The sequence below is a fragment of the Oculina patagonica genome, chromosome 4, assembly GCF_052425735.1.
Source record: "Oculina patagonica isolate OP01 chromosome 4, crgOcupat, whole genome shotgun sequence".
Lineage (NCBI taxonomy): Eukaryota > Metazoa > Cnidaria > Anthozoa > Scleractinia > Oculinidae > Oculina > Oculina patagonica.
In genome coordinates, this window is record NC_135761.1 from 1,998,403 (window position 1) to 2,013,555 (window position 15,153).

A 15,153-nucleotide genomic window follows, 5' to 3' on the forward strand; every position below is an offset into this window, starting at 1 on the left:
AGTTTATAGTCCAAAATCGGATGGACATCATTGATGTGGTCAAACAACCACAAGTATGTAAATTTTTGTTTAATTAATCAGTGAAAACCTTTCTGTTGTGGTCAACATTTCACCAACAGACCCGTTATGCGGTGTTCAGAAATTCTGAAACAAAAAAATCTGAAGTTCAACAATTCGAGAAAGCTGATATCCGAGTCGTTGCAAACTTTAAGTCAGTTTTTTAGATCTTTAAGCCCGGTAAATCACACAAATGCTATCCCGCTAGAGATACTGATCCATCTTTTAAATGTGACATCGAGCTTGGAGCCAAACATTCCGCCAGATTGATACTTGTAGCAATTTTTTTTCAAAGCTACCATTTTTTACTGACATAAGGCTAAATCCAAGCCTTATCATGTGATCTGCATTACATTCTTTTTGATATTTTCGTCTAGATATGGCATGTGAGTTTTGTTTTCTTTGCACTGACTCCTTCATTCAAGGCGGATTTCTCTTTAGTTTCCTTTTTGCCGAATGCCACGTTTATCTGTAGTAATGGGTCTGAATAGTCACCATCTTGAATTTAACTTGCAGTCATTACTATGTATCACCAAAAACACTATAATGACAATGCCACCATTTTGGGCAATTTTTCCCAAGATTTTGAGCGATGTGTCATCAGCCTGAACACGTGAACGGATTCATAACGTAAATTGTTTACCCACTACGTCGTGTTGCGTGTTACCTGTCTCCTTGGAGCCTGGTGTTACGTCAGAGTACATATATTTATATAAATGTCCTGTTAATGATCCAAGTATTTCTGTAACCACGCTTTTTTGCTCAGGCCATAGTTAATAGAGGGAAGTGGTTAGGAAGCCCGGCAAAGTTCTTTGTTGTATGTTTTTGTTCGCTATTTTGGGGGTTGACCCTGCACAAAACCTGAGAAAATACAATAGGTGGTTACGTGTGTTCATGCAACTAACCAACAGAATCATAGCGATTACGTAATTCATGCATAGTGTATGAGCGCAAAACAAAAGATGTGCAGGGTCGTGGACCTTCCAACATAAATCTTGGCCTCTTTGTTTGCTCCTTTGATGTTTGCCGGGCTTCCTAACCATTTTCCTATATTAACTATGTTAAGGCGTGGGATGCTTTCCTGGATCTTTTTTCATATTTTTAAATACTCTAAATTTAGAATATACACCAACTGAAGAAAAATTACACTTTTTTAATTACAAATTTGTAAAGATGGCCAAGAACTTGTCACTGAATTTGCGTCCATCGTTTTGTTTGCTAGTCTCACATATGCTCGACATTTGTGCAACTACGTCTAAAAGAAATCTGTTGGCATTTGAAGAGGTAAAAGATAGAATAAGTTCCTACATCAGTTCAAATGTCCATCTTCGATTCAGGGTCACCTTCATTGCCATCGCTCGCTTGGCACCGATTTGGCCTCCCTTGTTACCATTAAACAAAATTATTTAATTAATTGTAAATTGTTCTTTAAATGTATTCACAAGCACTTTCATCATTATATAGCTACCGCTGATTTACAGTGGTGTAAGACTTCCTTTATTACTCGAAGTCAATTGTCGATGCCCCTATTAAGAGTTCAAATTTGACGGTAGCTACTAGTAAATCTTAAAACAAACGACACCACAGTTTAAAAATCAACCACCAAACTAAACTCAAAGTTGGCTTGCGTTGAGCAAATGATCAATTAGTTCGACGTTAATTTAACGCTGCGTTCAGAATAAAAAAGCAATACAACATCGATTCAACATCAGCATGCGCAATTCAATATTAATTCTTAAAGATCAGCGACTTTTAGATAGCAGTACGAATACAAGGTAGAGTACAAGTACGGACTGTCGATTGGAATGTCAGTTCAGTTACGTTACCAGAGCCCTCCCTCCTCCCTTTTGCTGACCTGTTGAGTTGGGGGCTATTAGTAACCAGTGGTGGGAGATTGGCGAGAAAAGCATTAGCACTAAGTTTGAAAAGTCGTACACGTACTCAATCTCGTATTCGTACTCCGATTAAAAAGTCACTGTTATCTATGTACCCAAAATTATGATTGTTCATTTCAGTTGCAGGCGTAAAACAACTCCATTCAACGGCATTATAGCATATTTTTTTCAGTAAAAGAGTTTTTTCTATATACCAAAAAAAAAATAAAAAAAAATAAAAAAATAATAATAATAATAATAATAATAATAATAATAATAATAATAATAATAATAATAATAATAATAATAATAATAATAACTGACCTCGCCTAAAAAACCTCAATGCAGCCTTTCTGCAAGAAATGCAAACATGAAACACAAGCATGTTTAAAGTAAATAAATAACCTATTTTGATTTTGTTTTACGTGCTCGAGATGGGGCGTGGTGATAAAAGAGGCCAGAGTGTGGATGACTAATTTAGTTACTACTAAAAGAATCAGGAAATAGCAACGGGAAGACAAATATTAAGCGTAAGAAAGGGAGGATTCGCCTACGATCTTTACTAAAATTCCTTTGAAAACAAACAAACAAACATTTTGTAAGACAAACGATTAAAGAAAGTAAAATAGATGATTCTGTTGATGACTAATTTAGTAAGCACTAAAAGAATCGGGAAGTACGGCGTAAAGGCCGATAGTAGACAAACAAAACTATAGAGGCGGCAAATGAGGATTTGCCTACAATCTCTACTAAAATTCCTTTGAATATAAACAAACGTGCAAAACAAACATTCCTTAAGAAAACCGATTAATGAAAGGAAAAAATAGGGTGCATATCAAACACCTGTGAGTAAGTGAATCAATTTCTTTGTTGGAGAAAACTAAGGGTAAAGCATTTCAGTCTTTGGCCGTGTTATTTAGGATTTATCTGACTCGCTTTTACTTGTGCAAATATTTATTACTGTAGAATTTAAATCTCGACTTATTGACTACGTGAAAAGCGTGGGAAGATCAAATGGGTGGCACGACCACACAGGCGAGGGCGTAAATCACCCATGATAACTTCTCATAAAAACGTACGAAAAATAATAATAACTCCATTTATTCCCCAGCCGAATTAGATACCTTAGTCGTGTAAGGCGATGATCAATAACTAGCGGTATCAACACTTCAAGTTGAAAATTGATAGTTAACGCTGCCAGGCCGCCGGATATACTGCTCACCTTTATTGAACTGTCATCGTGTGTGATATATCGTTAGGCCGTATTGTTTTATTGTTGTATCTCAATATTTCTAGCCAGTGCTTGAGTTCGTACTTTAAAAAACTGCAACCCTAGTCTAATACTAAGAGTAGGTAATAATATATATATACAAAAAATAGTAACTAAATAAATAAAACAAAAAATCACCATTTAGTTTTTGTAGCATTAATTTGCTTTAGCTAGTACTAGACATGATAATTGGTCACGGTTTTTGACTCGGCATTCGTAAAATCTAAACTATGCAATAGTTTTGAAGATTTTCCGTACCGTCAGACCATCTGCCAAACTTGGGTTCTCTCACTCACCGATTGAGCCCTAGCACAGAGCCATATTGTAGCCATAGCAATTTATTATAAATTCGCTAGCTAAATACTTCCAGGAGACTGAAGAAGGCCTACAATAAGTTTGGCATGCATTTATGCATGTATTCAAGTTGTAAACAGAAATTCCTTTTTTTCCACCTGAAGAATAGGAAGCCTTTTACTTTTAAGTGATAAACAACGACAAACAAGTTGAACACGCCTCCTCTTTTAATCACATTAGATAAATTGATTAAAATGAAACGCTAGAATCTCCGTCGGATGGAAATCCCGCCAACCTACATAGGGTACGAAGTTCTACGTCAAACTGACACGCCCGCTGGTGAAAGCTTTCGACTCGGTAACCCCTTTAAAATAACGGCGGCACATTAAATGTGGTTAAAAAGACTACATTACTCAAACTAAGCATAATGAGTTAAACTATTACAAGAATCAACTCATGGGAAACCCGCTCTAAGTATTTTTTGGCCACCCTTTACAAATGTTTGTGTTCCGACCTTTCGAAGTAAAACAGAACCGACAAGCGGCGAAAAAATGGAAACTAATTGCAACTGTTTCCGTCTTGCGGAGAGCACGTTCCACTATAAAATGGTCTGAGTTTGTAATGCATGCCCCACACCGCTCGTTCCTTTTCTCCCTGTTGGAGCTCTAACCAGAAAGACTTGAATCTATTACCATGGCGAGCATCGCGGCAAAGTGGCTGGTAAGTACTCTTTACCAAATATAGCTAGAATAAATTTGCTTGCTGATGGAAATTAAGGAGCTTTAATTGGATCTTTTGGGAATCAAAAGAGAGGCCAAGGTTCAACGAGTCCTTGTAATCAGGTTGACAACTTAAGAGTGAAAGAAATAAAACAGATTGAAAGGTCGGTTTCAGTAAAGAAACGGCGTAGATGCAAAACTAAGTATGTACGTATAAACTCTTCAAGCAGTTTTTGAAGACAAAAACCTGTTACCTAAAGTGGAAAAGATTTATAGAAACAAGGATGATCTAGATTCCAGGCCATTTTTCTTTTAATTTGTTTGTTTGTTTCTGTTTTTCAAGACGCTCTCTCTGCAAAGAAAGTTTAGTTTAAATGTCATTATAATGAGCAACATGATAAATCATCACGTTGTTGCCTGCTTAAACGTGGAAACGGACTCAATTCGTGCTATTTTTTTTGTTTAGCTATCTATTATGTAAATTTCACCTCTAGCCTATTTAATATTCGCTTTGTTATACTTTACTATACTTGAGTCAAGACTAGACCGAAACGTCGAGCAATAAATCTTTCCTCAGTTTTCGCCTGCATTTGCTTTAGCAACTCTCTTTTGATTTATAATTGTTGCTTTTGTAAAAGAGAGTACGACTAATAGGGTGACTTTCAGGTAAAATTGATGGCTAGGAATTAATTTGCGCCACGCCTTTCAATTATGGGCCACCCGCTCTACTGTAGTTGTGAACTGATTACTTTTACATGGATTTACTGTGGAGTTCAAGCATTTTTTGTCTCTCATGTACGATTAACCTTGCGATCATTTGCCTTTTGCACATATTTCGTGCCAATTCCTCTTAAAAGGTGGATACAATTAATTACAGGTTAACGACATTTATATGCCGACGACTTCGCCGACTAACTGACGAGCTCGAACCAACCGGTTCCGTGTAGATCAGCCGGGTTATCAGTTTGTCCCAAACCTGGTCGTTAGAGATAGCTCTCTCCAGTCACGTTTTTCTGTACTAAATTATACACATATTAATTCAGCTACAAAAGATGCAAGCATAACTTGCATGATTTACCTACGGCTTCTAATCCCTTCTCCGGAAGTCGTTAAAGGACTTGTTTTTTCCGCTGATTGCTTTATCGTAAACTCGAATCTTGTATGAAGAAACCCAATCGAAGTTGCTTTAGATGACGAACGTGCGCGAAGTAATGTCTTGTCCTTCTAAAGGGGAAGGAAAGAACACGTAAGTCACGCTCAGAGTACGGTGTTTGCACTGCCTCGTGATCGAACGATCCGTCAGTGATCATTTGGAACCTGAACTTTAACTCCCACATGTTCGCATTTATGGCGACCATTTAAATTTTCTTCATCTTCCAGTTTCACTTTCTAAGAACATTTTTTCTAAGAAAAAACATATAATACATGTCACAAGCAGAAGAACGTTGCTCTATGCGGAAAAATGCCATTGAAGAATGTTGGTTATATTTCTTCAAACGCAATTTAATATATATACAAATATATACTCAATACCGTGATGACAGAATTGCTGCTTGATGTATTTTAGATTGTTGCTATTTTTGTCTTGTTTACGACTCTTACGATTAAGCTCACGTGATCTAATTTTGGCAGAGCTTTTAAACTATGACCTTTCTCCGTCCTTTATCACAATAATCACTATCTCAATGCAAGTCATTGAACGTCTCTTAAAACAAACTTTTATATTAAGGACGCAATTTTAGAAGAATCTTGAAGTAGTTTCATAAAAGGAACTTAATTCACGGAGATTTTAAATCAGACGAAAGCAAATCAAAACTGAAAGGTTGGGTAATTAAAGAGAAACGTGAAACAATTTTAGATTTGAAATTTCTAGTAAACTCTACACATGTCTTTTATTTAACTTCCCGGTGAAAAAAAAAGTGCGTAAAAACATGCAGTTATTGTCCAATAGTGCTTAATATGATTCGGCCCCTGAAGTGTCCCGAGGCTCGTATCATAGGGTGTGTTTACGCCTTTTGCTGGCTACCCACGTTAGATAGGTGTGATACCCCAAACCCTTTGGTTTGGCATCGGTCAACAACAGTAGCCTTCATCGATGACATATCTTTGTTAATTCCTTAGTGATAAATTCCTCCTTACCTTTTGATACATTTTTTAAACGAATAGTCAAGTTGAAAGGCCGTATTATTCCGGGAGCAAAGTATTAAATAGAGCCAAATTCTTCCAAAGTAATACATACATGATATGCAATGTGACTCATCTTTAGCCAGGACTTTTCTTCCTTTTTTAAACCGGTTGTTTTTTGCTAGTGAAATACAACAGAACGAGATTCAGCCTTGTAACAGCAACTTTAACGGAAAATTTGTTTGACAAATAGTCAGCTAATTGTGGAGTCGTCGGTTACTTTTCTATTTGATTTCCAAATAAATTAATGCTTACAATCCTTACCATACAACAGTATGGTGATCATATGTTCTTAGATCTGTTTTCAGTTTTAAGTCTGCACCGGTCTACCTTTGTTTTCAATTTGGAGAAGGGATAGTATGAATTGTGGCATAATTTACTTGGGCAATTGACCATCAAAAAAGTGGAACAATTAAACGTAGATAAATAAAGTACCATTAAGACGATCATCGAAATGAGCTAGATCAATGAAGTTTTTGGAAAGGTCTGAAAAAGGGCATCGACATTCCTATATTTTGTTCGAGAATAACTTCAGGATTTAAAGAAAAGCCTCTGCCGGACACCGCAAACCTAAACCACCCTTATTGTAAACATAAATAGTGCACGGTGCCATTCGCGTAGAATAAACACCAAACATTTTACTTGTTCCTTTCAGTTTTTCTTTCTCTTTTTCGAACGATGCTTATGAAATACGGCAATATCCAGCGCAATGTAAGGTTTGAATAATCGTCGCTGGGCTGACGCCAAAGCAATCACTCAAACCAACAAGATAAACGTATCTTGTAACCTAATCCCCTCAAGAGAAAAAAAATGCAACTTGTGCCAAAGGCGGGAAAACGCAGATCAGCCATGTCACGATTAGCTGGATTCGTGATTCAGTTACGTTCCGAAACTTTTTACGCCAATTTAGAGAGTTCAGCAAGCCAAATTCAAAACAGAACCAGAATTACATTGGACGGATGATAGCTAGAGATTAAAACCACTCCAAAATATGTAAACTGACCAACACAGTATCCCTTAACTGACTTAACTGTGGTGTAAAGCTCAAGTAAAGCTGGCATAAATTTGGAATTAAATCAGTTTTTACGCTACCTTAATCTTTTTTTAAAGCGGACGTTTAAGCCAGCTGTACACCCATGTTTAAAAATTTCCTATAGAGACAATTTTAAGCCATAACTGAACATTTAATTGATAGCTTAAAGTTGAACAACCAACTTTATGGAGATTAAAGCCCCCTTAATATTCCTAAATCCTCATTGTCACGCTGTGCAATGAGTAGCATGCATGGCGACTCCACTTAAAGCCTGATCTCATGCAAATTTGACATGTTGTTGTTAACAAGTCATTTGATCTTTTTTCAGAGCCTTATCATCACTGCAGGAATGCTTTGGACTGCCGTTCAGCCATGCCACAGGGCCAAATGTAAATTGCGGTCAGTGTTCCGTCAAACGGCGAGCAGTTCACCCGCTCTTCTGAAGGTTGAAGGAAGTTATGGAAACGTAACTGGAATAGCCTTTGTGGGAGAACGAAACCAACCCAATTCCACTGGTAAGAAAGATTAACCCAACATCGGTTTGTTTTATTCAGATGTATATAAAGAGAAAGTTAAACTCACTAGCCTCTCCATTTGACGCCTAAAGATCAAAAGAGGAGCCAACATGTCAGATTATCGTGTTCAATCAGGTGTCAAACCCAAGCCCATCGTCATTTCCGTCGAGATAACGTGTTTTTCAAATTGGTTTTAGAAAAATCTTTAAGAAATCGCTCAACATGCGTACACAGCATGAAAACATAACCTTACCGTGGTGTAAAGCTCTAGTAAAGCTTGTGTAAATTTAAAATTTAATCAGTTATACGCTAACTTTACAATTTTTAAAGCTGACCTTTATGCCAGCTTTACACTCAAGTATAAAGGTAGATAAAGAGTCTTCTTTACACCAACTTTAAATCACATTTACACACGGTAGCGTACAGGTCGGTTTAACCACTTTTAACAACATTTAATCGATGGTGTAAAGTTGAATAGCCAACTTTACACCAGATTTAACCACCTTTAATTTCACGTAAATCCCAATTTTCATGCTGTGGTAGTGTTTGGATTAACTAAGAGGTAATCCCTTTTCTGTCTTGAATACGTGGACTATTGTAGAGCCGGAGAGGCGTGCCAAAAAACATCAACAGCAACGACGACGCGGATAACGACAGCAGCAGGAACAACAAAAACAAACAAACGAACAAAAACAAGAGCAGCAACAGACAGCGACGATACCAAACATGGCGACGACACCAAAACAAAACAAAATAAAACAAAACAACAACAAGCAAACGAACAAAAACAAGAGCAAGAACAGACAGCGACGATACAACCATGGCGACGACACCAAAACTGACAAACTAAACAAAACAAAACAAGCAAACAAAAACAATATCAGAAAATACATATGAAAAAAAAAATGCTCTGGTCACGGAAGATGTGATCACAACTCTTCCATTAAGGCTGAATCTGATTGTTGTGCTTACTTTCACAACAGAATTCCTTATCAAACGCTGTTTAGATTTTTCTCCGTCTGGCCGTTTCATTTTCATCGTTACCCTGCATTGGAACGTCCATCCAAGCTATAAAGTGGCCAGCCGCAATGGGCGGGTAGAGCTCGAGGTAAGATTGGAGAAGCCATCGTTCCTGGTATATAGCGGATAATATTTACCGAGAATCATATTAGTTCTTGGTATCTTCCGCTATTCTCAGCGGAATAAAACAATACTGTGCCGAAACAAGCAAATACTTAGGAGAAAGAAGATTTCAGTATTGCTTAAGGTTCGTGCACGATATGCAAGCGTGTACTAGGATTTACTGAAAGATATGCTAAAAGCCTGAAATAACCTATTCCAGAATATGAAAAAAACAACACCCGGCTAAATTAAAAATAAATAAATAATAAGACATTTATACTCGCAGTAGTTGTCATATGTAACAACATATTTACTCAGACCCCTCCTAGACTTCCTGCCAGATTATAAAACACGTTGTTTTTCAAACAGGAATCATCGAAAGTAGGCAACTAGAAAGTAGAGCTCATAGAGCCAAATCATTTGGAGCGCCAGTTCATGTAAATACAATTCAATTCAGTAGTATTCTACTTTGAGAAATCAGCATGTGAAAACTGTATTCACGATCCTTGTTTTTTTTTCTTGCCTTCAAGGAAACCACTTCTACAACTAGTGCCCATCGCTTCTATCTGGGAAATGCTTCAGACGTACGTTATCTAACCCTCAAATCCAAGTCAACAAGTCAACTCGTGGAGGCAGATCTTCAAGGTCAGATAACTCTGGGTAACAAATCAAACACTGACCGTAAAACTTGGTTCATGCTGGAGTCTTGCACGCAAATGTAGTCCACGGAAATATCATGACATCATAATTTATGAAAATAACGACGAGGATACTTTTAAATCTGATAAATTATGACTTTTTTGACTGACGTGATAGAAGTAGGCCACGACAAATAACTCTTTGAGCTTAGAATTACTAACAGCTATTACGTATGATATTTTTTTTTGTACGTGAGGGAATTGGAATGTTACATCTTAGAAGTCACAGGAACTAAAAAAAATTCATTTCCAAAGATACCAATAATAATGAGTTGTAAAAATTTTTATTATGACCTTATGTGATACCTAAGCACGAATAGGATTAAGAAAGTTAGTTAGTGAACATATATCTTTCAACAATTTATTTATACAATATTATTACTACTATTATTTACATACACGAGGTGAACGACGTATACAAAACACATAGCACAGTCAAATATTGTTACGTTGACTAACGGCGAAGTATAAACGCTTTTATATTAATTTTAAATTAAATTATTAAGCATAATTTAAGAAAACGTTTAGTTAATTCGCAATATTTCTTAGTTACCGCAATTCCGTTTTTTTCACCATTGTAGCTTGTTGCTCTGGATAACATGTTATGTGCATGTATATTATGGCGAGTCAAGTGAGTCAGGGTAATCTAAAGGATTCTTCTCTTTTAGATTATACTCTTCTTGACCTAATATCATTTGGCATCTTAAGCCTGGTTCTCATGATCGTCCCGATCGTCTCTGTCGCTTCTGTCGCCAAAAGTTTGCCGCCCCAGACGCAAACGACAGAAGCGACAGAGACGACGGGGGATGAGAACCAGCCTTAAGAGGTAGCACGATCGACCAGTGGCATAACTACTGGAATCAATGATGTCAGCATAAGATATGTTGTTCCCCTGGGCGATGGCAAATTTCATTTGTAGCCGAAAAAGCCGTTTTTGTAATTTTTGCAAACAGTTCATAAGCTATTTAGTTTAAAAGAAGATCCGTTATGTCATTTATTTATTGACTAATATTTATAAAAACAGGCCGATAAAAAGCTGTTTTTATGTAGATGTATTTATTAAGAAAGCATAGTTTAGCCATGTTACAAATAATAAAAATCAATTAGTTTATACCACGTTGTATAGAATTCGCTGTGTTAAACCACCTTCACTATTTTTTTTATCTTTACACGCTCAAGCAAACAATGTCCCCATGGCCACTGAAAGAGAAGAGGTCATAAAATACGAGCAAATAATCAGTTTTAATTTCTGCTAGCAATAACTGTCATACACTGTCATACGTAAACACCATGTCAACCTTGGCTAAATATTATAATAGGTTCACAAGCATCTCAACTAATACTGTTTTTAAGAAATACTCAGGGACTTGCAAGTTATTTAACAACCTGTTAGTGTTGTTGTTGTTGTAGTTCATTCTACGGCATGCACGTTTTCAACTCTTAAAAAGAGTATTTCGACGCTAACACCTTTTATCTGCCAGAATGTTTTTTTTTTTTTTTTTACATTGCTGCTAAAAACCCTTTTCAGGGCGCGCAATAAATGTTTGTATTGTATTGTATATATTCCTCACGTAGCTACTAGCAAATTTAAATATTGTTTTTAAAAAACCGTCAAAGTCTCACAAACACCTGCTTTAGAATTATAACAGATAATTGACAAGTTCTTCTCACAATCATCCACCGATAAATCGAAGACATTAACAGAGCAGAGAAAATCCAATACCACTTCGATACCATCCACCACTCCATTTTAAGGGGATCGACGTAGGCAATCACGTGATCTTCGAACTTGTCGATCACAACATCTTCCTCGTAGTCCATGTATCTGTCCCGAAGTCTATTGCGCGCTTGAAAAGCGTGAGAGAGATTGGTAAAGAGAGTCTTTGTTGACTCGTCAGCAAAATGGAATTCCTTCTTTATCTCCATTCTGGCCAAACTGTAATTTTCTATTCCTTCTGGCAGCTCTGTAATGTCAGTCCATCCTGTAAAACTGGAAGATGAGGAAAAATAAAAAATGAGAATTTCACGTCTAAAGGACTTATACCCAACCGCCAACTGAAGGCACATGAGGGAGCTACAACGAGGGTCATAAGTGTCGTGACAATTAGAGAAATTGACAAGTGTCCCAACTACTTTTGACCTGCATTGTTGGTACGAGGCAGGGGTGGCCGAGAGATTTGTAAGAGTTATGAAGGGACTGCCTCTATACATTTTGCATATCCAAATCACTACTTTCTGTTGTTTCCATAATAAATTGAAATCAAGCCAGCTGAAAGGGTACTTCACTGCACTTACCATCCTAAATGTCTGTCATATTTTCAGACGAAATTTCAGTTGTTTGGGGAGAGTGTGAGTAATTAACTGCTGTTGTTGAAAATAATAAGATTCTGTGTATGACTGTCAATATGGCCTTGATCCGGCTTCCTGCGTGTTTTTTTCACATACTATTATTAGCTATTAGCTATTAAGGTTAATCTATCTCAAAATCTCAAAATCTTCTTCCTTGCGTTGTCTTAAGCCTTTGTTATTTTGAGATTTTTAATGCACCTAAGTAAGTCAGAGGAAAGAGATATTGAAATAAAAATGCAAACCAGTGCTGGATAATCTCAAAATGAATGTTTTGAGAATAGACTTGATAGTAAAGAATTTCATTTCCAAGTTTATGGAGATTCAATTACATTTCTCGAGAAAATTAAGCCGTACGCGTGTGCGTACACTTCCCTTTTGAGATCAACGCATGTCGAAGATACATGTAGCCGCAGCAAGATTGAATATCATTAAAAATGTCAACCGCTGATTCAAATATCTCAGGATTTCTAGCCTAAATGGGAGGGGGTCTAAATGCATTTCGCTCCTTATTAATTTGGTAGAGTTTCCCAGTGGCGACCATTTCGTTTATCAGGCTACTTATACTTATAAATTGCATGGAATGTTCTGGAAGAAATTTTTTCCGTGAAATTATTAAAATAGAAGACTCTTTCAAGTTAGAAAGCTAAGAAATCGAAGAATTGCTTTATTAACCGCGGTTTCTAAACAAGAGTGTCAAACATTCTTCCTGTACAGTATGGGGCCCAGTTCTCGGCCACTTTTGACGTAAACTTGTATTTCTTACCTCAGAAGAACCGCAGGAACTTGAAATTTCGTCCAGAGTTAGCTACATTATTCAGCTTTTTGGTGTAAAGCTTTCGGCTTGTCAACGCATAATTTGCCCGAGCAATAATAAAAATAAGTGTTCCGTTTGTGGGCCCAGTTCTCGGCCACCGAAAAGCTTGTGCGTGATTTTCTGTATAAAAAGGCTCAATTAATGTCTACAGTCATAAAATCACCCTGTAAACTTATTTATATCATGTTGATCCCAAATTATTTTAAAAGACTTTGTTTTACTTCAGAAAAGAAGGTTTTTAACACGCCTAGTTGGTTGCCTATGTGCAGGGTCTGGCAAAACCGCCGAACTACGTTGTGTGACCAATGCATTTAAATGGTTTATTTTGCATTGAAAAGGTCTTGAAAGAGTTAGGTGTTGTAGAAATAATAAAAAAGAAAAAAGTCAGCTCAAAACTAAGATATTAATTGAACTTTATTTTTAAAACATTTCTTTCATCATTCTTGCTGCAGCAGATGAAATTTTATGAAAAACAAAAGCACTGAACTCTGATAGCGCGCAGGGTGGCCGAGAACTGGCAAATACACAAAAGTCGCACGGAAAAATTTCGAAGTAAATGAAGACCAAAATATACAACGGTTCAACAAAAAGTTAACTTCAGCAGAAAGCTTAATTATTCTAAGTTTTACATGCCAAAAATTAGCTCGTTTGGTAGGGGCTCACGGACAAAATACGAATTTAACTTCATCCATGAATTTTAAGGAGCCGTAAACAAACAAGTTTTCGAAAAAAGTAAATTCACCTACCTTTGCATGAACTCGACGTGTGATCTTTCTGTAGCGTGTTGAAGGATCAAACTCAATATACTTAGACAACAAGAATCATTTTATCGTTTGAAGGAAATAACTTTTTCTTTTAATTCAACTGTGGCGTGAAAAAACCCGTGGAACACAAAGTGGCCGAGAACTGGGCCCCATACTGTATAAGAGGTAAGGAATCGAAAGAATGATAAAAGCACTTTAGTCTTTCATCTCATAAGATGTGACTGATAACTTCTTTTCCGTATGGAAATAATTTTCAGTAAATATCCGGTAATCCTGGATTAGCTTTGGAAGATTTATTACTCAAAGTTACTTTATGCAAATGGACGAATTCAAAGCGACATGACCACAGAACATATATACTTTGTTTTGGGGTTTTTCCGGGGAGGAAAAGAACAAAGCGCAATTCAAAATTCTACAGACATTATATTTTCTTTCAGGCAGAAATGTTATCCTGTCCTTTGCATACATTAACATCTTTTGACTGAAATTATTAAAATAAAACATTAAATTTTACTGCTCGACTGTCTGAACCTAAATGTATGATTGAAATCGTTTATAGTATTGATTTCAAGTGACATTTATGACCTGAGGTTATAATCCATTTCAGAAGTCCACTTGCTTTCTCTGTGCAAGAAAACAATATTCAAAGCTTGTCATATAGCCATCTTACCTGAACTCCTCTGTTTCATCAAACGTCACAACCCTCTCCTGATACGACTCGATTCGTTCTCTCAGTTTTCCTCTCGCATCTCTGTAAGGAACCGTTCTTTGCTTTTGCTCGTAATGCCAACCAGTTGCTTTGAACAAAATCACTGGTGATTGCTGCCTGACCGCATCGATGTACGCCATGGCGGATTCTGTCTTAACTTTGCTCAAATACCTTCTCGTTGCGGCGCGGTAGCATTCGATGAGGTAAAACGTGTACAACAGGAGAAATAAAACGGCTGGCAGTGCCGCAATGTCGCGTGGCGCGAGGCCATCACGTTCTGTTTTATCCCCGAGGGTCCATATGGTGATAACAAGGCACAAGAAAGTGACGATGTTCAGGAAAACTGAGCAGCAGGGGCATTCTTCCATCCAGTTGTCAAACATGGCTCTACAATTCTAGAGATTTAACAGTAAAAACAGCGTCTTCAGTAAAGTGTGTTTCAATATCAATAACGATATATATCTGCGGCATACAAAGCGTGATGACGCCCCAGTGTACTATATTAACGATCAACAGCGCACCTTGAGATCTCATTGGTGGAGGCCCACTTGTCAGAGTTCTGATATCGGCATTTATAACCCAATCAATCGTAAAGCGCCTTTTATTTGGCAGTATATACTGAATGCATCACATCATTTATCGGCTCAGTCTAAACAAATAGATCAACGTTCTAAGTTCAGAACTCAAAACTTCCGTTGAGTTTCGACTTATTACCTCTCCGAATCAAAGTACAATTAAGTTACAAGTTTGT

General features: G+C 37.0%; 2 protein-coding genes across 3 annotated transcripts; one reads left to right on the plus strand and one right to left on the minus strand.

Moving 5' to 3' along the window:
- The first annotated feature begins 3,353 nt into the window (after positions 1 to 3,353).
- LOC144652067 (uncharacterized) lies at positions 3,354 to 10,267 on the plus strand. Of its 2 annotated transcripts, XM_078512107.1 has the most exons (4): positions 3,354 to 4,215; positions 7,760 to 7,946; positions 8,930 to 9,054; positions 9,599 to 10,267. In XM_078512107.1, exons 1-4 carry the CDS (start codon positions 4,189 to 4,191, stop codon positions 9,788 to 9,790), a joined length of 531 nt encoding a protein of 176 aa, XP_078368233.1. In that variant the 5' UTR covers positions 3,354 to 4,188; the 3' UTR covers positions 9,791 to 10,267. The 2 variants fall into 2 exon arrangements, with proteins under 2 accessions (XP_078368233.1, XP_078368232.1); XM_078512106.1 differs by lacking the exon at positions 3,354 to 4,215 and having other exon boundaries at positions 6,853 to 7,946.
- Positions 10,268 to 10,595: 328 nt separating this feature from the next.
- LOC144652068 (transmembrane protein 151B-like) lies at positions 10,596 to 14,897 on the minus strand. Its single transcript, XM_078512108.1, has 2 exons — positions 14,364 to 14,897; positions 10,596 to 11,756 (listed from the first exon to the last, which is right to left on the minus strand). The coding sequence occupies exons 1-2, from the start codon at positions 14,783 to 14,785 to the stop codon at positions 11,378 to 11,380; spliced, it is 801 nt and encodes a 266-aa protein (XP_078368234.1). The 5' UTR covers positions 14,786 to 14,897; the 3' UTR covers positions 10,596 to 11,377.
- Positions 14,898 to 15,153: the final 256 nt, after the last annotated feature.